The sequence below is a fragment of the Hemitrygon akajei genome, chromosome 8 (assembly GCF_048418815.1).
Source record: "Hemitrygon akajei chromosome 8, sHemAka1.3, whole genome shotgun sequence".
Lineage (NCBI taxonomy): Eukaryota > Metazoa > Chordata > Chondrichthyes > Myliobatiformes > Dasyatidae > Hemitrygon > Hemitrygon akajei.
The window spans coordinates 44,782,055-44,808,481 of NC_133131.1; the positions used below are offsets into that span (position 1 = coordinate 44,782,055).

The 26,427-nt window shown below is 41.9% G+C and overlaps 1 protein-coding gene across 1 annotated transcript in view; it reads left to right on the top strand.

Moving 5' to 3' along the window:
• Nucleotides 1-9,830: 9,830 nt before the first annotated feature.
• orai2 (ORAI calcium release-activated calcium modulator 2) overlaps nt 9,831-26,427 on the top strand; it is a 59,229-nt gene continuing 42,632 nt past the window's right edge. Inside the window, exon 1 of the mRNA XM_073053759.1 lies at nt 9,831-10,173. Within this exon, the coding sequence (XP_072909860.1) occupies nt 9,949-10,173 (225 nt within the window). The 5' untranslated portion in view covers nt 9,831-9,948. The remainder of the gene's footprint in view (nt 10,174-26,427) is intronic.

Genomic DNA, 26,427 nt, shown 5'->3' on the forward strand with positions numbered 1-26,427 from the left:
GCAGCCTGGCGCCTGAAGATGGGACACAAACCCATGATTGACTCCATTGCTTCTCCCCAATTGAGGCGTCGAGCAAGGTTGAACTTGACGAGGACGAGAGCGGTGGATGGGTGGGTATGGGATGTCGTCTGCCTGTGTCTGATCAGTCTTCCTCTCTCTCACACTTGCTGTTGTTGGAGGAAAGTGCAGGAGCCTTGGAATCCGCGTTACCATGATTGATCGGCAAGGCTGTGGACTCGTTTTGAGGGACTTTGAGTTTCATGTTGCATGTGTTCCTGGATTCTGGTTACTATGTCTTTCTGTTTGAGCAGCTTGATCAAGGTGGTTGATGTGGGCTGGGGCTCTTCAGCTAAGAATAGCTCTATGGCCTCATTGGCTAGCGACACGGTGCTGAACTGAACTAAAGTGAATACGACTGGTTTGATGTTCAATGTTCTACGTGTTGCTCATTCGTTTTTTGCCATTTGCACAATTTGTTCTTTTTTTTCTTAAAGGGGTTCCATGGTGTTTCTTTGTTTCATAGCTGCCTGTGGTAGGGTGAATCCCAGAGCTGTACTCGGCACACATACTTTGATAATAAATGCACTTTGAAGATCCTCAGAGGGTCTACTAACAGGACAGAGGCCGTTCATGAGTCTGACGGTAAATAGTCTCAAGCTTCTGTGTCTTCAGCCCAACGGAAGGGGTGGGAGGGGTCTTTGATTACATTGGCTGCTTTCTCAAGGCCTTAGGATAAGTAGAGAGACTCAGCGGAAGAGGCTAGATTTTGTGGTAGACTGTGCTGTGTTCACAAGTTAGTGCAATATGTTGTGGTCTTGGGCAGGGCGTTTGCCACACCAAGCTGGTTGCATTTGGATATGATGCTTTCTATGGTGCTTCTGCAAAAATAGTTGTCAATCAAAAAGGACACATCAAATTTCCTTAGTCTTCTGAGCAAGTAAAGGTACTGGTGTGTTTTCTTGGCCATAGTATCTACATGGCTGGATCAGGAAAAGCTATTGATGATATTAAACGTTCATTTAGGAACTTGAATCTCCATCTCATCGTCACTGATACATATAGAGGCATGGACCAGCCTGCTTCCTGACCGAGGTGGAGGCAGAGTTCATCTGCGAAAACAGCTTAATTTCTACCTTTGATATCTCTCTTTTTCCTTTTCAGGGTGGGTGGGTTCTGTTGAAGAGCCTGACCTGGAGTTACAGTCAGTCTTTGGCTCTTTGTGGTGATGGGACCCGCTCCTGGGGGCTCATGATGGGCTGCTTTTCTAAATCACAGGGACTGGACTATATTCAGGAATTCATCTTTGTGCCTGCGAGAACATACTATACATACCCTATTCGTAGTCTGCTGAGGGCTAGATTGAGGTTAGAGGTGGAATCTGGTACACGTCAACTCCGGTAGGGTTTCCAGGTCAATACTTCCTACAAAACAAAACCTAACGTCATGAGTGATGTTTCACTCCCTGATGAGCTCATCACTTTTTATACTCACTTTGAAAAGGAGAATAAATTTACAGCTATCAGGATCCCTGCAGCATCCAGTGACCCCGTGACCTCTGCGTCAGAAGCTGACAGCAGAACGTCTTTCAAGAGGGTGAACCCTCAGAAGGCGATAGGCCCTGAATTGTGTACCTGGTAGGGCTCTGAAAACCTGTGCCAACCAGCTGGCGGGTTTGTTCAGATATTTTCAATCTCTCATTGCTACAGTTGGAAGTTCCCACCTGTTTTAAAAGTGCACCAATCATACCAGTGCCCAAGAAGAGCAGAGTGAACTGCCTTAACCACTATTGTCCAGCAGTACTCATATCTACTGTGCTATCGTGCTTTGAGAGGTTGGTTATGGCTAGAATCAACTCTTGTCTCAGCAAGGACCTGGACCCACTGCAATTTGCCTATTGCCACAATAGGTCTATGGCAGATGCAAACTCATTGACTCTTTACGTGGCCTTGAATCACCTGGACAATACTTATACCTGTGTTGGGATGCTATTTATTGACTACAGCTCAGCGTTTAACATAAACATTCCTGCAGTTCTGATCCAAAACCTCCAAACCAGAAACTCTGTACCTCACTTTGCAGCTGGATCCTCGACTTCCTCAATGGAAGACCACAATCTGTGCAGATTGGAAATAACATCTACACCTCACTGACAATCAACACTGGTGCACCTCAAGGACGTGTGCTTACCCTACTTCTCAACTCTCTATACCCATGACTGTGTGGCTAGGTACAGTTCAAATGTCATCTATAAAGTTGCTGATGGCACAACTATTGTTGGCAGAATTTCAGATGGAGCACTCAATGTCGAATTGATTATGGGCGGACTTCAGGAAGGGGAAGTTGAGGGAACACACACCCATCCTCATTGAGGGATCAGAAATGGAAAGGTTGAACAATTCCAAGTTCTTGGGTGTCAACATTTCTGAGATCTATTCTGTGCCCAACATATCAATGTAGCTATGAAGAAATCATGACAGTGGCTATATTTCATTAGGAGCTTGAGGTGATTTGGTCTGTCACCAAAGACTCCTGCAAATTTCTATGGAGGTACAATGGAGAGCATTCTAACTGGCTGCATCATTGTCTACTATGGGGGGTGGGGTGAAGTGGGTGCAAGGCACAGGATCAAAATAAACTGCAGAGAGTTGTGAACTCAGACAGCTCCATCATGGGCACTAGCCTCCCCAGTATCCAGGACCTTTAAAAAGGTGATGCCTCAAAAACTTGGCAACCATCATCAAAGATTCCCATCACCCAGGTTATGCCCTCTTCTCATTGCTACCATCAGGGATGAGGTAGAGGAGCCTGAAGGTACACACTCAATGATTCAGGAACAGCTTCTTCCCCTCCGCCATCAGATTTCTGAATGGATATTGGACCTATGAACACTACCTCACTACTTCTTTTTCTCTGGTTGCACTACTTATTTAATTTAACTTTTTTACTATATATATTTACTGTCACTTACAGCTTTTATTATTGTGTATTGCAATGTACTGCTGCCGCAGGACAACAAATTTCACAACATATGCTGGTGATAATAAACCAGATACTAATTCTGATTCAGTGATCAACTGTAGGACGTATATAACAGGATGTGGGTGTATCTGTATCTATATTCATCTTTCTTAACCTAGTCAGAGCCTTCATCTAAACCACCGTTGCCTTCAGCAGTATATCTGACTATAATATAAATGGCGTGTCATACTTTCTTCTGCAGGGAGTCAATGCTAAGACTGGGTTTGCTCCTTGTAGAAAATAGTCTATGTCCATAGGCAGTTCCCCTTTGTGGCACAAGTCAATGCCGTGAAAGGATAAAGCAATCACTTAGTTTCTTTCTTGTTAGACCTTTAGCATTTCCCCTATATTAAAGTGTCAACCTTCTTTCCTTTTCAACAGTTCCTTTCTGTCAGTCTGTTTCCATCATTTCACACTCAGGCAATTCCATATCATGTGAACACTCTGCTCAGGAATGGGTCCCTTCACCTTCTCCCTTCTTCCTGCACAAGTGCATGCTTTGTCCTCGTTCTACTCCCCACAACACACAATGGTGCAGATAAGCACAGCTCCGATACTACATACAAATTCACTGATGACACCAGAGTTGATGGATGAGTCACAGTAATGAGATAGGGTTGAGTGGTGCCACATCTGCACCTCTCGTTCAATATCAGCAAAACTAAAGAGCTGGTTGTTGGCTTCAGAAAGGGGGAAAAGGGCAAAATATGCACCATGTTATGTTTTATAACTTCAAAACATAAAACTAATCGAAAGAAAAACATGGAGATGGGAATAACATGTCTCAGGTTCATTTTACTTTAAGCAAGATGCACACTTGTGATGGCACAATAACATATGCCATTCATGTACTTTTACACATAACCTAATGAAATATTTAAATGAATGTAGAATGCTTATTCAAACTATATATTTACAATATTACTGAAGTATAATATACACTGTTTACCAATAAATTCCAACTTAATATGGAATGCATTTCAACCTATATTCATTCATCCTCTCCCCCTCCCTTCTCCCCCTCCCTCTCCCCTTCCTCTCTGTCCCCTTCTTCTCAACCCCCATTCTTCTGTTCCCCTCCCTCTCTCTTCCTCCCCTCTTCCCTCCCCCTCCCCTCCTTCCCCACCCCTCACCCCCTCCCCTCCCTCTTCCACCTCTCCACCACCCCTCTCCCTCCCCCTCCAGCTCTCTCTCCCCTCCATCTCTCTCTCTCCCCCCTTCCAGCTCTCTCTCTCCCCCCTCCAGCTCTCTCTCTCCCCCTTCCAGCTCTCTCTCTCCCCCTTCCAGCTCTCCCTCTCCACCTTTCTCTCCCCTCTCTCCCCCTTTCTCTCCCTCCTCTCTCTCCCTCCAGTGTGTATACAGTATGTTGTTGTGGAGTACCGTCAAGTCATTGTAGAGTCATGGCGACCCTATGGATAGTGTAATTGTCTATAGGGTTTTTGTAGCAAGATACAGAAGATACTTGACCTTTTATCTTTAACTCTTCCCTGTGCAGTCCATTAATTTTGTCTGCCCCACATGTCCTACTTTGTTGCATTTTTTGCAAGTTTCTCCTTTAAAACTGCTTTGCTCTGGTGTATGTGAACCCATGCCACAACGGTAACACAATTTGTTTGGCTAAGAAGGTTACTGTTCAGACCAGGGGTTTGCAGCCTTTTTAATGCCATGACCTCTACTATTAACAGAGGGATCCATGGAACCCAGATTGGGAACCCCTGGTTTAGATCTTGCAATTCTGTTCATGTTCATTTTCATTTCTGACTGCAACTCAATTGCCTGTCTAGCTGCTGTTTCCATTGATACACCGATTTCAACTGCTCTTTTAAATGTGAGGTGAGCTTCAGTTAAGAGCCATTTTTGAATCCTTTCTTGTAAGATTCCACAAACTAAATGATCTCTCAGTGCATCATTAAGCCTATGACTGAACTGACAGTTCTCGAACAATTTTTTTAAAATTCAGCAATGTAAGCTGAAGTGAACTCCCCTTCCTGCAATCAATGGTTTTGGTTCCAAATGTTCCTGTATTATGTTCATGATATTATCTTAGCTTGTTTTGGCTGCAGCAGTTAAACTTCTAAGCAAACTGCATACTTTTCCACCCATTGCACTCAGCAACACTGACACTTGTCTTTTATTGTCTAGTTCAAAATACTGTTCAATTTTTTCAGTATACATCTTCCAATTAACCATTGTGCAATCTATCTTTCTGGTGTAGCCAGCCAGTTCTGATTTTTAAAAAATTTATCATTATTATCACACAGTAATCACTGTTTGGGTGGTGGGGTGGAGATATTTCTCTACAAAAGGAGGTATAAGACACTTCTTCTCTCTGTTAGCCTGCAGGTCACCCTTGGGCAGGGTGTAGCACTTGTTTAGCACTCCAATCAGATCACATGAAGGCATGAGAGAGTTGCTAGATGGTCGTATAAGCGGCTAGTGCATATCACAAGTCCTGGTTTTGTGACCGCTGACACCAGGCAGACAATCTCTGAAGAGTATTGGTAATGGCTGAGGTCACCCATCTTCTAAAGACCCAGCCCAGAAGAAGACAATGGCAAACCACTTCAGTAGAAAAATATGCCAAGAACAATCATGATAATGGAAAGACCTTGACCGCCTACCTCATACGACACAAAACATAACAAACGAACAAACACACTGATTATGAACCATGGTCATACTCGTTGCTTATTAATTTTGCCCATTTTTTACCTTTTTTAACTCGAATGCCCCTCTGTCCTTTGGAAGAAAAATGTGCTGTGCTTCAAGATTTGTTTTAAAGGTTTCTCATTGCCTATGTTATGTTTTGTAACTCACCAACTAATTGAAAGGAAAACACAAGAGTCAGAATAATTGCCTACTTAGTGTTTCTTTGTTTTTTTGGTGAGGCCACTCACATATGCTGTGGTGATATAATGATTTATGCCATTCACATACGTCTTACATATAATGCATAATCAAAATGTAAACAAAGGATGCTTAAACAATATATTTACAGTATTACTCAAATATTATGGAGATATTGAATACACTATACAGGCAATCACACTTAATACAAGAAACACAATAGAATCAATGAAAGACCGCACCCAACAGGTTGGACAAACAGCCAATGTGCAAAAGTCAACAAACTGTGCAAATATGAAAAGAAAGAAAAAAATCCTAATAGTAAGAAATATATGAGCAGAAAATATTGAGAACATGAGAGGAAGAGTCCTTGAAAGTGATGGGGCAAGTGAAGTTATCCCCTCTAGTTCAATGGTCTGATGGTTGAGGGATAATATTAGTTCCTGAGCCTGGAGAAGTGAGTCCTGATAGCAGCAGTGGGAAGCGAGCATGGTCCTTGATGATGAATGCTGCTTTCCTGTGACAGTGTTTCGTGTAGATATGCTCAGTGGCAGGGAAGGCTTTACCAGAAGTGTGGTGATACTTGTGGGCTTCTCCCAGCATAATCCTCAGACTGTGCTGGCCATCGAGGCAAACAATGCATTTCACTTTATGTTTTGATGTTTCAATGCATATGTAAGAAATAAAACTAAGTTTTAGTCTTTAATCTGCTGCATGCCAGTAATGCTGCTGTGAGTTTTACATTTCACACTAAACTTGACACTGACTTAGATTTCTTTTATCATATCTGTCAAATTTCTGTTTAACCTTCCCTGCTAGTTTCTTATCATTAAAGGACACCTGTGTATGCAGTAACTGGACTATGCTGCCAATCCATTTGTTTCTGAAGGAGATAACATAACAAACATTGTACAAGATATAGGAATTTTTGTATTTGCGATACAGCATGGAGTCGGCCCTTCGAGCTGCACTGCCCAGCAGCACTCAATTTAACCCTAGCCTAATTACAATGACCAATTAACCCACCAATCGGTATGTCTTTGGACTGTGGGAGGAAACCGGAACACCTGGAGGAAACCCAAATAGTCATGGGGGGAATGCACAAACTCCTTACAGACAGCAACAGGAATTCTCTAATTGTCTTATACTTTAGGTTGAAATTCAGTTGGAATAATTCCTTTTTTAATTCAATAAAACTCTCTGAGCATTCCATAAATTCACATAAAAATTGCAAGCATATTTGTAATCTGCATCTATTGATGTAGCTAATAAATAGAATCTTCTGAATATGATCTTTAACTAGTTAAGTGGCAGTTTATTCAACAAGGCATCATAATATAATAAACAATAGACACAACACATCAAACAAGCCTTCATTTCAGTATTGAGGAGGCACAGTATTTGAAATGAAACCTTAAACAAAGGTCAGGTCTTCCCATAAAACAACTTTAGTTTGTATTTCTCGGAAAAGTCCTAGTGCAAGGAATGACCCAAAGTTTGGATGACTTAAGTGACAGGCCAGGCAGATTGAGAAGGCAGGGTGTCAGGACAAGAGGCAAGGGTCAGGCCGGTTCTGCTGGCTCCTCTGTGACATTTACTCGGTTCTGCACTGAACTGAGGCTCAGACAGTGGCCTGCTCCGGGATTTGTGTCTGAAGGCTCCATGATGTTTTCTCGGTTTCTGCGTTAAACTGTGGCTGAGGTTGTAGCTTATTCCGGCTGCACCAAGCTTCGTGTCTATGGACTCACTTTTGTTCTGAATGCTATTTGCTTACTTATATTGTTTGCACAATTTGTCTTTTTTTCTGTCTGCAATTGGGTGTTTTTCAATCTTTTTTAAGGGTTCTTATTTTTTGTTTTATAGCTGCCTATAAGGAGACAAGTGCAAGGAATGACCCAAAGTTTGAATGAATCTCAGGGTTGTGCAATGTATATATACTTTGATAATAAATATACTTCGAACTTTAAAAGAACTTGAAAAATAAAATTGTGACATTGGGCAACAATTTGTTAATACCACTGTTGCAAGTATCCATATTTTATTACATCATAGAATAAGGCTACTCAGCCCATATATCCACGCTGGCTCACAAAACAATCCCCATTCCCTGCAAATTTCCCCAGTAACTTATTTGCCCTATTTCTCAGCACTCTCTGGATTCTATTGCTCATCTACACTAAAGGCAATACATCTGGCCAAGTAACCTACAACCTAACCATCTTTGGGTTACAGGAACAAACCTCTTGGGGAAAGGCCACATGGTCACAGGGAGAACATGCGAACTCCGCACAGGCAGCACCCAAGACCAGGTCACCAGAACTTCAAGGAGCTGACGCCCAAAGGTTGGCACAGAAAATCAATAAACTGGAGGCTGTTTTATTTCAGAGTTATGTGCAGAAGTATCAATGTTTCCAGTACACAAAGTGTCAATGATAAATTCTGGCAAACCAGTTCGTTCATAAATACTCTAAAGAACAAATTGTCCTAAAGTGTGGCTACGTAGATCATCTATTCTTTGCAAAGGAAATTTTATTGATGTCATTTCCATGTTGCCAGCAGAATTGAGAAATTTTAGTTCCTGGCTTGTCTGTCATTGGGCAATCATGGTCCAACCAGGTTTAATAGGGCTGCTTATTTGGTTTAAACAGGGCCTTTCTAAATAAGATTCCAGCTCATTAGAAGCACTGTAAATTACTGAACTGCCTCCTCTATATTTGACCTTCATACTAACTACCAATGAAAAATCTTAATATGTTGATATTAGAATTATTGTTGTCACATTACAGAGAAAACTTCATTTTGCAGGTCATCCTTTGAAAACATAAGTACACTTCATTGAACGTTCACTGGATTAACGGCTCAAATGGCCAGATTGTCTTATATGTGGAGGTTGAACATATATCCACTGGAATGAGAGGGCCTTGAATGAAATTTTAAGATCCTGAGGGGTTACGATAGAATGAATAGAGAAAGATATTTCCTTGTGAGAGAAACTAAAACTGAGGGTCACTGTTTAAAAGGGAATCATTAATTTACAGGTGAGGCAAACCATTTTCTCTCAGAGACATGTGAAGCCGTCTTCCACAAGAAGAGGAGGAAACATAACATCTGTATATTTAATAAGGTGGGAGTAGTGACACTTAACAACCAAGGGATGGAAGGTTGCTGAGAAAAATAGGAATGTGCAAGTTAAGGGAATAGTCACCAAATCACAATCTTATTAAATAGCAGAGCAGGCATGAGAGGTGTAGCTTGTACATTCATGTATTCTACCGTCACCATTGTGACATACTTGCGAAACCAGTCCCTAGGTCCTGATGATGTAAACAACCCCACCCTTCCCAGCAGACTTGATACTTGTTGATGATCACACTGATCCCTGCCACCAATCAATGGTCAATAACTTGTTACTTAACCTTTACTCCAACCCAGACCATAATGCAACCCAACACCCCAGCCCTTGATGGTGACAGTGATTGAATGGGTACCTAGCGAAGTAGTGATTGGCTAAGTGGCAACCACACCCCCCACTGTGAAACATTGGCTGAGTCTCCACCTTAATGAAGCACGATTAGCTGACTGCCCCATCCTGGTGAAGCTTTGTATGGTTGAATGCCCTGCAACTCCCTAATAAAGCAGTGATTAGCAGAATATTCTGCTCCCAATGAGGCTTCCCCTACCCCACCCCCAATGAAACAGTGATTGGCTTAAATCCTGCTCTTCCAATGATTGGTTGAACGCTACCCTCCTGGTGATTGGTTGAAACCCTCCTCTCCCGGCGATTCCTTCCTCTCTGTTATTAGCTGAATCCAGGTTCTCGCTCCCAGCAATTGGTCTATTCCTTGTTGCTCTCCACCCCTCCCCCAGTGATGGGTGGAATCCCTTCTCTCGCAGTGATTGGTTGAACTCCTGTTCTCTCTCCCGGTGATTGGTTGGATCCCCAGCCCGTGAGGCGGCTGGGCAGCCTCCCCAGGTGGAGCGAGTGGCGGGGGAGGAGCTCCCTCTGGCGGCACGGGCTCCGTTGAAGCGGTCCGCGGGCTCGGCGGCGGGCAGAGTGAGGCGAGCTCCCACTCCGGTGTGGCGATGAGCTCCGAGCGGTCAGCGCCGGCCGGCTCTCCTGCTCCTCCTTGTTCGGAGCCCGAAGGAGGGGCGGCTGACTATCGTGACTGGGTGCGGCGTAGCTACCTGGAGCTGGTGTCCTCCAACCATCACTCGGTGCAGGCGCTATCCTGGAGGAAGCTCTACCTCAGCCGGGCCAAACTAAAGGCGTCGAGCCGGACCTCAGCGCTGCTATCCGGCTTCGCCATGGTGAGTGAGCGATCGGGGAACAGCTCCGTCCAGCCCAGACCGTCTCCCTGCCCTAGATCATCCGCGGATGCCACCGGAACTTGCTCACACTGGACCATGACTCCGGCTCAGGGAGGAAACTGAGGAGTGGCAGGCTATAGTTGGGGGGGGGGGGGGGAGGGGGTGGAGTTGATGATGGGGAGGGGGTGGAGTTGATGATGGGGAGGGGTTGAGGGGGGCAGACGACTGTGGGGAGGGGTTGAGGGGGGCAGATAACTGTGGGGAGGGGTTGAGGGGGCAGACGATAGCCGAGAATGTCCAGGCATTTTAGACTGAAGTGAAGTCTTTACTGGACATTCTGGGATGAAAGGGAAGATGGGGTTGGGAAGATACTTTGAAGGTTAGATGGTTATGACTTGTAGAGAAACAGGATCACGTTTTGCAGGGTGGAAGTGGAATTGACTATTGGATGAGGAATTGCGGATCTTCCTCATTATCGTGATGAGGAAAGGTGTGCTACCAGACTGTGTCGTGAGGGATGAGTAAGCATTGGAAAGCAGAACGTGCGATTTATGTTTATAGTGTTTGTAACGGACTGTGTGCCGTGTGAAAGTTGTTTACTGGCAGGTGGATGATGTGCTAAAAGGCTCCTTCTCAGCAGTGAGCCCTCTAGAAATTCTGCCTTAAAATACGAGTAGAAATTATTTAAAAGAGCGTAGATGTGTATTAAAAGTGTTGTATCAGTAATCTAGCCAGAGATAACTTTTTCCTTGTCTAGTCGGATAAACCCTGTGTAAAGAATGATTTTATTTGTTGTGTTGTAGCAAAATTATACGTCAATAATTTTTAGCCTTATTCAATTGCAATAGTATCTCTCATGTTGGCTCATGGCAATAACATTTTAAACTTTAGTGGAAAGCAAAACTGTTAATCTGATTTTTCCTTTAAATGAGTTAAAGTCTGCACCCTCTCAAGTGGTTCTGTCTTAATGGTAATGAGATTTATCCTTTTGACAGCTGGGACCTGAGAGAGCTGTAGTGTGTTCCCAGCTGTGGTTAATCCAGATATACTGAAGGAGTGAATCCATGTTAATCCACCACTTTAAGTGCTTTTACCTTGATGTTCTTGATCAATCTCATTACTCTAGCCTTGTAAGGGAACTATAATACATTTTCCACTTTGGTCAGTCTGAAGAAACAGGGAACTTGCTCCAAGTTCAAAGTAGATTTATTATCAAAGTACAAATATATCACCATATGCAACCCTGAGATTCATTTTCATGTGGGCATACTTAATAAATCCAATAACCAGAATAGAATCATATGAAAGACTGCACCAACTGGCCATGCAACCAGTGTACAAAAGACAATAATCTGTGCAAATACAAAAAGAAAAAGTAATAATAAATTAACAATAGTATCAAGATATTCAAATGAGCCCTTGAAAGTGAGTCCATAGGTTGTGGGGTCATTTCAGGATAGCACAACTGAAGTTGTCCCCTTCGGTTCAAAAGCTTGATGGTAATAATTATTCCTGTGAGTCCTGTGGCTCCTGTACCCTCCTCACAGCAGCAGTGAGAAGAGAGCATGGCCTGGCTGGTGGGGATCCCTGATGATGGATGTTGCTTTCTTGTTAAACATCCCGTATAGATGTGCTCAGTGTTGGGAAGGGCTTTACTCATGATGGATTGGGCTGTATCCACTACGTTTTGTAGGATTTTCCCCATTCAAGGGCATTGGTGTTTCCATACCAGGCTGAGATGTAGCCAGTCAATATCCTCCCCACTACACATCTATAGATGTTTGTCAAAGTTTTAGATTTCATGCTGAATCTTCATAAACTCCTAAAGAAGTAGAGGTGCTGCTATGCTTTCTTCATAATTGCACTTGTGTGCTGGGCTCAGGACAGGTCCTCTGAAATGATAACACTGAGGTATTTAAAGTTGCTGACCCTCTCCATCTCTGATCCACCAGTGAGGACTGGCTCATGGACCTCTGGTTTCCTCCTCTTTAAGTCAGTAGTCAGCACCATTCCAGCACGACAGGAAGATCAGCATGTTTTCTCCCAACTTCCCCTTCTTGAAGTCTGCAATCAATTCCTTGCTTTTGCTGACATTGACAGCGAGGTTGTTGTTATGACACCACTCAGCCAGCTGATCTGTCTCTCTTCTGTACACCTTGTTGCTGCTTGAAATTCTGCCAAGAACAGTGGCATCATCAGTGAACTTATAGAGGGTTTTTGAGCTGTGCCTACCCACACAGTCCTGAGTACAGAGACAGTAGAGCAGCGCTCTAAGCAGGCAGTTTTGAGCTGTGTTTGTGTTGATTGTCAGCAAGGAGATATTATCACTGATTCGCGTTGACTATGATTTCTCGATAGGGAAATTGAGAATCCTGTCACAGAGGGGAGGGAGCAAGGCCCAGGTTTTCAAGCTTGATAAGTAGGGTTGAGGGGATAATGGTGTTGAATGCCAAGCTGTAATAGATAACGAGCAGCCTGACGTGTGTTTTGCTGTTGTCTTGGTGCTCCAAAGCTGAATGGAGAGCCAGTGAGACCTATTGTAGACTTGTCGAGATGGTAAGCAAATTGCAGATGGTCTAAGGCTCGCTCGGGTGTAGAAGGTTATGAAAAATTACGGGATCGTGATCAACTTGGTATGTGGGCTGAGGATTGGAAAGTGGATTTGAATCCCGATATATGTGAGGTATTGCATTTTGGGAGATCAAACCAGGGTAGGGCTTGAGCGGTGAACGGCAGGCCCTGGGGAGTACTATGGAACAGAGGCCGAGGGGTGATAGTGCTGAAAGTGGTGTCACATGTAGATAAGATGGTGAACAAGTCAATTGGCAAGCTAGACTTCATCAGTCAGGGCATTAAGTATAGGAGTGGCATGTTATGTTACAGTTCTATAAGATGTTGGTGAGGCTGCGATTCAAAGTTCAAAGTAATTTATTATCAGAGTACATATGTCACCATACACAACATACAATTCTTTCTCTGCAGGCATACTTAGAAAATCTATAGAGCAGTAAATGTATACAGGATCAATGGACAACAAACTGTGCAAATGCAAATATAAATAAATAGTAATAAATAATGAGCAGGAAATAAGAGTCCTTAAATGAGTATAGTTATCCTGTTTTGTTCAAGAGCGTGATGGTTGAAGGGTAGTAACTGTTCTTGAACTTGGTGGTGCAAATCCAGAGGCACTTGTACCTTCTACCTGATGACAGCAGTGAGAACAGAGCATGGCCTGGGTGGTGAGGATCTTTGATGGACACATGAGGTGAAAGCATATAGTCTTTTTCTCAGGGAGGGGGAGCTAAACGCAAGAAGGCATGGGTTTAAGATCAGAGGTGAGACTTAATAGAGACACCAGGGGCAATGTCTTCATGCGAAGAATGGTGTGTATTTGGAATGAGCTATCAGATTCACATTAACAGTATTTAAAAGCTATTTGGGTGACTGCATGGATAGGAGGGTTCAGAGGGCAATGGGACTAGTTCCCTGAGCAACACAGTTACTCTTGACCAGTTGGGTACTATATGCACAAATACATGTCTGCACAGGTGCACTGAAAGACTGACTTGCAACAACACTGCAGGCACATAGCATCATTAGAATTAGTATTCACAAGAAAAAAAACAAATTATACAGTTAAAATGAGAGAACATAATTAGAACAATAAATATGCAAATCCCATTTTTCATGATTACTCTTAATATCTAAAAATGAATCAGTTCCTGCTTTGAACATAGCAACAAGTCTTCTGGCCCTGAAGTGGAAAATTTCAGTGATTGAATGCCTTCTGGGTGAAGAGTTTTTTTATATATATATATTGTTATTGTGACCAACCGAACCAGGAAAATATCATCCCTGTATTTCTCCTGTCGAGCCCTGTAAGGATGTTGTTGTTTCATGAGATTACTTCTCATGCCACTGGCTTTCATAGCATATGGGCCCAAGCCTGCTCCATTTCTCCATATGACAAACCTGCCATCCCAACTAAAGCTTGCTACACCTTTGTATGCCCTTTATTGTAATTATATCCTGTTGGATCCTCAATTCCTGTATCCTAATCTTGTGATGAAAACCAACACAGTTGAAATCCATCTGCTGCCTGTAAGGAGTTTGTATATTCTCCGTCTGACTGTGTGGGTTTCCTCCAGGTACTCCGGTTTCCTCTGATTGGTAGGTTAATCGGTCATTGTAAGTTGTCCTATGATTATGCTAGGGTTAAATCGGGGTTGGTGGGCTGCATGGCTGGAAGGGCCTACTCTGTGCTGTAGCTCAGTAAGTAAATAGTTAATTTCATTGATTTCTGTACAGACACCCCGATCTCCAGAACCATTTAGTATTCATCATTTTAAAAATATAATGTACCATTACAATTTGTCATATTCTATCTACCATGACCCATCCATTCACTTAACCTGTCTAAATCATTATCAAAGCAGCTTTAATCCCTCCCTGTGACCACATAAATTCTGACCTTGGCTTAGTAATGTTGAGTAGGCTTGATCAGTCAGAAGCCAATGAAACTATCTGGTTACATCCAGCATGCCACATCATCACCTTTGTTGCCAGAAATTCAGTATTGTTTTTTTTCGTGCAGTCAGTCGGGCTGCAACTCAACCCACAGCCCACCTCACTTCTGTCGTTTATAATCTGAGAGTAATGTGTGAAATTAAGCTTTCATCTGTTTTAATCTAGTGTGTGCTTCAGATACAAGGGCATTTGGCAAATGAATTATTCATTAGTGGATTTTTCACTAACCACTACATTTAAAAAAAAAAAATAATTCTGCTTGTACAGCTTGGATATCGAACAATTTCTGTCCTTTCATTAGTCTGGCAAAGTTTACCACAGGTAGAAAAAATAGAGTTTATTGTACAAGTTCTTGCAATTAGTGTCTGTTGAACAAAAAAAGTTTTTCTCAAATTCTGAGGTAACCTAAAATGCTTTACAACCTGTTCATCATTTTTAAAATGTACTCATTTCTATAATGAGTTAATGAATGCACAATGTGGTTTTTACAAATAATAATGAAGAATAAATCGTTTCCAGGGTGCTGGGCAAACTCTGTTCACATACTTCTTGCATCCAAGCATGGTCTTTTTTTTTTTTGACACTTCATCCAAAATCTACTTGGCAGTAGTAATTTAATCTGGGAAAAAGTCAATCCATCTCCTAGCAGCCAATGATTTCTATATATTGACATCAGGTGATGAATCACGATAATTTTTGTGTGTGTGTGAGAGAGAGATGCGTAATAAGCTAAATTGCAAAGAAGTTTGGATCTCCCTAAAGATGTGGTAGAGTGGTGTTCCTCATCAACTTGTGGGGCATTAACTAAGAGAGACTGTGGTGGAGCAGTGTCTCTAAGGTCATTGCCTGACTACATTAAAGATCTTATGCTACAGAAACCTTGGTTGCCACCAACAATGCCACCTGTGAAAATGTGGCATCTAGACCTGATTGGAAATGTTATGTCTTTATGATTTTCTTGAACCATGAACAGTGGAGAAATTAAGCAATGGAATTGTACCATGTGGAGGGGAATTTAAAACAATTTATTTTTTGTAGAAAATACTTGCAAATAATATTTACATATGATCAATAATGAATTTGCTCACTGTCCATTGTACTTGGTTCTCAATGTCCAAATTGAGTTTATTGTCATGCACAAGTACATGAAAACTTTCCTGCAGCAGCAATACATGCAGATAACATCGATGCGCAGCATTCACAAAAAAATCATAAATTAAACAAAATATACGCAGAAAGAAGGGATCAGACAGGGCTCTTAAGAGTTATAAGAGAGCCAGGAAGGAGTTTAAGAAGGGACTTAGGAGAGCTAGAAGGGGACTTGAGGTAGCCTTGGCGAATAAGAATAAGAGAAAAACCTAAAGCAGTCTATATGTATGTGAAGAACAGGAGGATGAGTAGGGTGATGGTAAGAGCAATCAGAGATAAAGGAAAAAACACATGCCTGGAGTCAGAGGAGGCAGGGAGATCTTTATTGAGTACTTTGCTTTAATATTCACAATTAAGAGTGACCTTGATGAATGTGGGACGGTGTAGAACAGGCTAATATGCTGGGACATGTTGATGTTCAGCAAGAGGATGAGCTGCAACTTTTGAAAAATATTAGGGTAGTTAAGTCCCTGGGGCTAGCTGGGGTATGATATATGCCTGGTTACTACAGGAAGAGACTGCTGTGCCTTCCCTGGCATTGATCTTTGTGTGTTCACTGGTCACAGAAGTAGTACCAGATGATTGGAGAGTGGCAAATGTTGTTCCTTTGTTAAAGAAAAGTTAATTGAAATATTCTGGGAATTACAGTCCAGTGAGTCCCATGTTAGTGGTGGGCAAACTATTGGAGACGGTTCTTAGAGACAGGATTTATGAGCATTTGAAGATGTATAATCAGATTAAGGATTATCAGTATTGTGCTGTGAGGGGCAGCTCATGCCCCAAGAGCCTGATTGAATTCTTGAGGAAGTGACAGATTGATGAAGGTAGAGCAGTAGATGGGGTCTTCAGTAACGTGTCAATAATATTCCTCGTGGTGGGCTTATTCAGAAAGTTGGGAGGCATGGGATCCAGGGAAGTTTGGCTGCGTGGATTTAGAATTAACTTGCCCACAGAAGGCAAAGAGTGGTAGTATACGGAGTGATTTCTGCCTGGGGGTCGATGACCACTGGTAGTCTACAAGGATCTGTTCTGGGACTCCTATTCTTTGTGATTTTTATAAATGACGGATGAGGAAGTGGAAGGGTGGGTTAGTGAGTATACAGATAACATGAAGATTGACGGTGTAAATTGTGTAGAAGGTTGCCATAAGTTACAAGAGACATTGATGGGATACAGAGCTGGACTGAAAAGTGGGCAGCTGGAGTTCAATCCAGGTAAGTATGAAGTGAAGCGTTTTATTTTATTAATTTAGAGATACAGCATGGAACAAGTCCTTCGGGTGCTTTGAGCTGCACCACTCTGCAACCCATCTATTTAACCCCTCAGCTTAACCATGGGACAATTCACAAAGACCAGTTAACTTACTAGCTGGTATGTCTTTGGACTGTGGGAGGAAGCCGGAGCATTCATTGAGAGAGACAATCCAACTTCTGACAGACAGCATTGAAATTGAACTCCGATGCTCTGGGCTATTATTGAGTTAACTGGTTTGCTACACTGGCCTCTCTTTGGAAGCTCAAACTTGAAGGCAGTTTATAGGGTTATTGGCAGAATTTTTAGCAGGGTAGAGGAACAGAGGGATTTTGGTGTCCTTGTCCATAGATTCCTGAAACTTGCCGTGTAAGGCAAGTTAATGGGTTGTTTAATAAAATATATGGTGTGTTGCCATTCATTAGTCAGAGGATTAAGTCCAAGAGCCACAAGGTAATGTTGCAGCTCAATAAAAGCTTGGTGGGACTACACTTATAATACAGTCGGCCCTCCTTATCTGCGAATTCCGCATGCACGAATTCAACCAATGGCGAAAACCCAGAAGTGCTGTTCCAGCACTTGTCGTTGGAGCACGTACAGACTTTCTTTCTTGTCATTATTCCGTAAACAATGCAGTATAACAACTATTTTACATAGCGTTTACTTTGTATTAGGTATTATAAGTAATCTAGAGATGATTTAAAGTATACAGGAGGATGTGCGTGGATTATTGTGGATTGGGATCGAAAAAATCAAAAGTTCTCTTCCTAAGTAAGTTGGAACAGGTACATCCAGTATTATTTAGTCAGTTAGTCAAATGTTTATCTTAGTTTATAGTATATATTTTACCTTTCTATGCATATAAAATGCTTAAGAACGTATGTTTCAGCGCTGGGCTCGGGAAGTTCCCGAGTTTGGTCCAGTGACAGACCACTTCCGAGTGCGCTCTCCACCGTGCCGGGTTGATGTGGAGGATCAAAAACCCAAAACCCAATAATTGAACCACTGCGTTGCTTAGTAATAATTATAGCTTTCATCGGGGCAGGGCCTTCCTCACTTTATCCTTTAAAATTGTTCCGATCGTTGACCGATATAGCCTAACGCTCCTCCAATGGCCGATGACGTTTCACCTCTTTCCGATCGCTTTATTATTACCACTTTATTTTCAATCGTGATCATGATTATTTTTGTGAACAGAAGCACTGCCAATTCAGAGCTCTGACACCGTGTCCTAATGTCCACCGCGCTGAGACAGGTTAAATAAGGTCTGGGGTTCCGCTGGGTCCTAAGATCCACCATATTCAGACAGGTTGAATAAGGGACTTAAGCATCCTCAAATTTTGGTATCCACGGGGGGTCCCGGAACCAATCCCTCGCGGATAAGGAGGGCCGACTGTATTGTCTTCAGTTCTGGTTGCCTCATAACAGGGAGATGTGGATGTTTTAGAGAGGATGCGGAGGAGATTGGATTAGAGCATGTTAGAGAATGCCTGGATTAGAGCACATTTTATGAGAAAAGGTTAAGCTCGGGCTCTTTGGAGTGAAGGAGGATGAGAGATGATTTAGTAGATACAGTGTCTTTCTCTTTGGGTGGAAATGACTAATAAGAGAGGGTGTAATTTTAGAATGATTGAAAGAAGGTATGGGGGGAAGTCAGAGGTATGTTTTTTTTTTACCCTGGTGGGTGTGTGGAATGCACTGCTAGCGGTGGTAGGCAAGGCAGATGCATTAGGGACACGAGAGACTTAAGTACATGGCTGAAAGATAGAGGGCTTTGTGGGAGTGAAGGGTTAGATCTTGGAGTTGGTTAAAAGGTCAGCATGTCATTGGCCAAAGGCCCTGTGCTGTACTGCTTTGTGTTTACAAGGGAGATTAGACCAAAAACACTGTTGTGGTGTAAAGTTGTCAAAGTGGTCATTGTGTTGCTATTACTGAGATAGGGATGAGGGTTGTGCCAGTAGAATGGTTGAAAGGAAGTAGCTGATTTTTAAACCTGGACTTCAGACTTCTGTCTCTGCTGCCTAATGGTAGCTGAGAATGTGGCATGGCCCAGGTGGTGGGGGTCTTTGATAGATCTTTGGTCAAACACAAAGCAGCCATTTGTTCTTGCAAACTGACACTTAAAGGAGGTTCAGTTGAGCTACCTTTGTAATCTCAAACTTAAACCAAATGTCAGGTACTTGAATAAATAGGATTGTAAAAAGAAGCTCCAAAGAGCACAAGTGCTGTAAGAAATCGAGTTTGCACTATTGGTGAACTGACTACTTCTAGAAGGGAAAGGAGTCATTGAGAAAGGTTATTTTCAGAAGGTGAGAGAGAGAGACAGGAATTTTGGTTATGTAATTTCAGCTTCCTCTTAATGCAAGCTTGTAGCCTTACACAAATTGAATTAGGCAAGCTGTGGAAGCTGGCCCAGTGTTGTGTAATGGCTGCCAAAAGCCTTGCCATTTGCAAAGGAATGGCTTGCACATCTTCCATCTCTTCATCTTTAACAGACGTACTCCAAGATGGTTTTCCTTGCATTTCCCTAAACTGATATCTAAACAGATATTCTGCTTATCTGTCAATAATCTGGGAATTTAGTCCGGTGCCCCAGCTTTCTCCCCCTAATCCTGCAATCTACTTCAGGTCTTCTCTGGAGTGATGTACAGCCCCTACATATGAACAAGCATTTGGAAGCCCACTGGATGGATTTGCCAGCTGTGGGCTGCAAGTATCTTTTTTCACATGGGAACTTGACTTGTAGCATATTTCTGACTTGCGAACTGTTCAGGTTACTGACACTTCACAGAAATGGAACCCTACCATAACCTACTAAGTATCCTGGAATTGGATGTGGACAGTTGTTCTAATTTAAACCTACTGCATAAAATAACTTGTTAGAAGTTGATTGGGCTTTTACAAGCCAATTTGTTGGTATATGCAACTTGTCAGTGATTAGGCTGAGAAAAGAAATAATTCTGGTGGTACTTCCTTTCCAGTGCTGATGAAGGTTCTCAGCCCAAAATGTGGACTGTTTGTTTATTTCTAGATGCTCCTGACCTGCAGAGGTCTTCCAGTGTTTTGTGTGTTGCCCTGGAAACAGGAGCCATTTCTTTCAGTTTGAAAGGAAGTATGTGGCACAAAGTAGTTAGCAAAATATGGTCAAATGCAATATGGCTCAGTCAGTAATTGAAGGTGAGGGGAAAAAAAGAAATGTTTTTGATTCCAGAAGATTTGCTAAGTTGCGAGAATGTTTGAATGGCATACTTGTCTCTTTCTCCCATCCCCACCCCACCTTTTCTAAGTATTCATTACACTGCTGTGTATGTAGTTATTCCCAGCTGATTTGGTCTTGTAGCTGATGGAACCACTTTTCCCGTTTCCTGAAAATGTTGACTCATGCTTCCATCACTTAACTGGGACTGGATCTGTTGCAACATGTCTTTAATTCATCCAGGGAGGAACGTGTAGGAGATTCCACTCTGTTTGTTCCCCCCATGTCCACCCTCAGGTTTTCCCTGTATCGCATTAGTCCCTTTACTATTTCATTTTCTTCTACCTGTCCAATACTCACTCCTTCCTCCCTCATTGTCTTTAGTCCTTGGTCTACCATCTTCTCCTATCAGATTCCATCTTTTTCGGCCCTTTGCCTCTTCTACCTATCACTTCTCAGCTTCTCACATCATTCTCACTCAGTCCCCCACCCCACCCCCAAAATAAAATCTGGATTTGCCTATCATCCACTAGCTTGTGCTCCTCCCCTTACTCACCCCTTTTTTCCAGTTTCTGCCCTTTTGTTTCCAGTCCTTATGAAAGATCTCAACCCTATGTGTTGACTGTTTATTTCCCTCCAGCATTTTGTGTGTTGCTCCAGATTTCCAGCATCTGTTGTCTTGCTTGCCTCTACTTTTCAACCATAGGTTTGTTAGCTCTCATGGATGAGAGTAACCTTACAAACCTTTGAGCACACTGTCAATTTAAAATCAGTTTTAGTTCTGTGCGTCAGTTAGCAAAAAACAGACTTTGACAATAGCTGATTCAAACTGAATATAGTCCAGGATAGACCATCAGATTAAAGTATAAAATATGAAGCGGGTGCATTAACTTTGCAGCAGGCTTAATTGATCATTTGGTGATTATTTCTGTTCATATGTTCTAATGCGCAAATAAATGACTGACCTAAAAATACAAGGAAGTGTTTGCAATATTTTTCTGAAATGATTTAAGAAAGTAAGTATATCTAATATAGGCTGTTTAATGATTTAAGTCTATTTGTATAGGTATGTTTGCAACTTATTCTTTGTTCTGTGATCAATTGGCATGATTGGCATGGTAAGTACAGTGGGTTTCGGGTAATTGGGACTCGGGGACCAGTTTATTTAGCCCAATTAGCCAAAGTTTCATGGAAGTAGTTAAAAGATATAAAAAGACAAAGTGAGTAACAAATTATGTATTTAAATAAAGGACAAATTATAACATTATCAATAGACTACAGCACTATAAAACTGTAGTAGTTCCTAACAGTTATCGACGGAGGAATTCATCCACTGTACTTAATAAGCAAAATCAGCACAGACACTGTCTGTAGACAATGGACTGCCTTCATACAGTGCTATTTACAGTTGCATCCTTCAAATCTTCATTTTAGTTGTAACATTCAAGATGATTGTTGATACCTTAAAATTATTTGTAGTTGCAAGCTTGTTGAAGTAGTGAAATCGTTTCATTTTCACTCCTGGCTGTTTTATGGTAACATCAAACCTGAATTCTTTGAACCGCAGTGAGCAAAACAGTTCTGAATTGTCTTGCTGTATATTTCTTGCCAACTATCAGTGACAAAAATCACTCCTTTTTGAATGCAAATGTGCACAACTGACGCTATTTTAAAAACTGCTCGCTGTAAGCACGTCTTCTGTCTAATGGCTACACAAGTGCGCGAGACTAACATTCGTTAGAACCAGTTTGGCACCAGCCTCCTGCCCCAGTTATGCAGAATAGTGCCCCAAATAAGATTAGGGAATCCTGGCAATTTTCTCGATTTAGCTTTTGTTCTTCAGGAGTTGTCCCAAATAAGCAGCTGCCCTGATTAACTAATATCCCGATTAACTGGAATCCACTTCTTTAACTTTGCAATATCCAAACTGGAAAAATTAGTGCTTGGTCATAGGCATAGCTATTATAAAACCAAGCACTAATTTTAATAGTAAAGGTAAATTGCATGCTTATTTGGCTTTAACAAATCTGCAGATTTCTCTAAGGGATCAACAAAGGCATGAATATTTTGTTTGAATTTTACAGCAAATGCACAAAGTGTGCAAGCATGTGTTGAAATCATAACTTCCAAGGATGTGGTATGCTCATTTTTTAATTACCAATTAGAAACGCATTTATCCACAATGGGAATCCCAATTAGGCATTTATTTAATGTGTATGACTGAGCACTTTAACACGTTCTGTTCGGCAGCCCATTTCTGAATGAAATTTCTACCTACTCTAAGTTACTTTACAGAATGTTGTTTTTTTTTTTATTGAGCAGAGGTGCAAGATCTTTGATGCTCTTTAAGAACGACGATTCCTTGGGCAACATCTTCGGGTAGCAAATCTCCAATTATGTCACTTTCTGTACATCTTCTGCTTGTTCTTTTTTCTTGATTATGTTATGGAAAGTACAGGTTTCCCCCGCTATTCGAAGGTAGAGCGTTCCTGTGAAGCGGTTCGTAAGTCGGAATGTCGTACACTGAAGAAGCAATTACCATTTATTTGTATGAGAAAAATTTGTGAGCATTCGCAGACCCAAAAAATAACCTACCAAATCATGCCAAATAACACATAAAACCTAAAATAACAGTAACATATAGTAAAAGTAGGAATGATCTGATAAATACACAGCCTATATTATGTAGGAATACTTTTCTGCAATTATTGCAGCACTGTCCATCGCAGGGAAAATCTTACGCAAGCGCTCTCGGCAACACTTGCGGCAGAAACATACGCGCAAGTGCTTCCAGCAGAAGCACTCTTTCCAGTAACCTTTAAGCTATGAAGCTACCAAATAACACATAAAAATACACAGCCTATATAAAGTAGAAATAATGTACATCCAGTGTAGTTTCACTTACCGGAACCAGGAAGACAGTGAGCACACTGATAGTGTGTTAGGCTGAGTCGTCGGAGGTTGGGTGGTGGGAGACTGGGGTGTCATCTCATCGTCATCTGTTTCCATCAGGGCAGGCAGGTCACCTTCTATGTCTGCCTGCCTCGATGTCGAAGATCGAGTTTCGTCGTCTGCTGTGGCTGATGTAGAAGGCTTGAAAAACGACTGTGCTGCCTTTAAGGCAGTTATTTAGTTTATAATATTTTTGCTTAGTAATTCGTTTGTTAGCATTTTTTAGTTAAAGTTAGGATTGTTTAAGTAAATTCATTTGTCTGTAATATATCGCGGCTGCGATGACATTACATCCGGTTTCGCCGCGTCTTCTGGGAAAATACCGGTTTGGGATAAACGCAAGGGTGGGGGGCGCTCAGATGTGGCAGTTCAGCGCTAGTAAGGTTGTTCTCTACGCACCAGAGACACAGTGAAAGCAACGCTGTAAGTCATGAGATAATCGATATGTTGAATTAAAATGTTAACGCTGATTCTGTTAAAAGTAACGACGGTCGATAAGGTTTATGTTTTCGTTAGTTAAAGAGTCGGGATAGTTTGTGTTGAAGTGTATTTAAAGCAGTCAATGGAGCAGGTAGATTCTGACTGTATGCTGCACTTTAATGTAATGTAGTTATTGTAGTTTTACCTTTGCAAGTATTCACGATGTAAATGTGATATCTAGAAGGAAACAAACACTGTACCAATCTTGTATTGTTTTATCAACAGTTTTCACCATACGTTAATGTGAAGAGTGAACAGTAAATGGTTAAGCTTACTGCGACCTTGTTTTCATTGACTACGGTTTACCTCGACGTTTAATTTGGGTTCCGTCACACCCGAGTGAGAACGTTACAACGACAGTATGCTTGACTGCTTAGCCTTGCACATCTTTCTATCGTACAGTTCTTTGTAAGCACTCAAACCATCCTGCAAATCTGCCCTAAACCTACGTAACCTTTCAAAATTAAAGTCATACTTTTCTGCAATCATTGCAGCGTTGTCAATCGCAGCGAAAATCTCACACAATTGCTTCACGTTCAGTTCCTGGACGACTTCACTTCTGGGCCATTTGCTACTGCATTCGGCTTCAATTGTTATCCTTTCCTCTTCATCAGCTCTACATCTCTGTTCTTGGTCATCAGATGCCAAAACCTCTTCAACATCATCTTCGTCAACTTCCACAAACCCTCAGCCAAACTCACTATGTCCTTACTTCGTTCACCACAATCGAAACGCTTAATTATGTCTAGTTTTATGCTGTGTAAGACCCTTATGTGCTCTTTTAGGCTTTTCTGATACCTTAGAACTCATCTTGCTAACGGATGCACAAAATAAATCGACATAAAGCACAGATGCTCACAGGCACATGTTTAAGCAATGCCGGCTAGAATGCAGTTCCGGGGGAGGAGCTTGGCTGCTCGGCGCACACTGCCTTTTGTCGTAACAGTGAAACCACCTTCTGTTAGCGAATACAGGTAACTAATGTAGGTCTTTCGTAACAGCAAGTTGACGTGAAGTGAACGTTCGAAAAACGGGGGACACCTGTATTACAGCCTGTGATATGCAGTTTGGGATTCAGTCGAATGATCTAGCATTGCATGTTTTTGTTTCTTTTTCTTTTTTGTGCTGGGGGGGTGTTGTTGATGTCTTTTCTTTCAAATACTCCCATGGTTTTTCTGTATTTCATGTCTATCTGGAGAAGACAAATATCAGTTGTATTGTACATGCATACTTTAACAATAAAATGAAACTATGAGCCTTTTGAAGAAGGGCACAAATATTTCTCAGTGTTCAAGCAATACCCTTTCACCAACATCACCAACTGTCAACGTTACACTAAAGTTCTCACGGGAAGAATGTCATCCATCCTTGCCTGGTCTGGCCATGTATGTCATCAGACTTGGCAATATGATTGGTAACTGATCTGACAAAGTTGTGACAAGCTGTTTGCATTTCAGTCAAACTTCACCATTTCTAGCTAAGTAGAACTTGAGTTATAATGTCACGACAGAAAGTTTTATGAATGAATTGTTTACTCAGCATGCAAGGAAAAACAAATGCTATGAATCATAACGATTTATAGCACTGAAGGCTAGTTAGTTTAGCTTTTCACTTACTGCATTCCAGATCTCAGCTACTTAATGAAAACATATTGTATCTTCTATCAAGGTTACTTTCACTGACTTTTATTAAACTTACTGAACTAATTGTTAGGGACAATATTTTTTGTGATCTATTCTCTGAACATCTGTTGTGTTAACTTCTCAAGCTTGGTTCCAAGGAGATCTGTCCTGATGCTTTGAAAACCGCCTTGTGAGAAAATGATTCCAAGATTGAAAGGCTTGTCATATGAGGAATGTTTGATGGCTCTGGGGTTGTATTTACTGGAATGGAAAAGACCAGAGGACACAGCTTCAGAATAGAGAGGCATTCTTTAAGAATGGAGACGAGGAATTTCTTTATCCAGAGAATAGTGAATCTAGGGAATTTGTTGCCATAGGTGGTTATGGAGGCCAAGTCAATGGGTATGTTTAAGGCAAAGGTTGATAGATTCTTGATTAGTCAGGGCATGAAGGGATAGGGAGAGAAGGCAGGAAATTGGAGTTAAGAGGAATTGAATTGACTTTATTTCTTACATCCTTCACATATGTGAGGAGTTAAAAATTGTTATGTTATGTCTCAGTCTGAATGTGCAAATTGTAGTATTTTGTAATAGTATGTATTGTAGATGTACAACGGAACAGTCAATATAGCTTAGAAATACAATTGCGTCAGCGTAAATTAATCAGTCTGATGGCCTGGTGGAAGAAGGTGTCCTGGAGCCTGTTGGTGCTGGCTTTAATGCAGCGGTACCATTTCCCAGAATGGCGCAGTTGGGATGACTCGGGTCCCCAATGATCCTTGGGGTCCTTTTTACACACCTGACACTGTAGATATCCTGAATAGCGGGAAATTCACATCCACAGATGTGCTGGGCTGTCTGTATCACCTCTGCAGAGTCCTGCTATTGAGGGAAGTACAGTTCCCATACCAGGCAGTGATGCAGCCAGTCAGGATGCTCTCAATTCTGCCCCTGTAGAAAGTCCTTAGGATATGGGACCCATGCTGAACTTCTTCAGCTGTCTAAAGTGAAAGAGGTGCTGTTGTGCTTTTATTCCACCAGACAGCCAGTATGCAGAGATCGTGAGATCCTTGGTGAT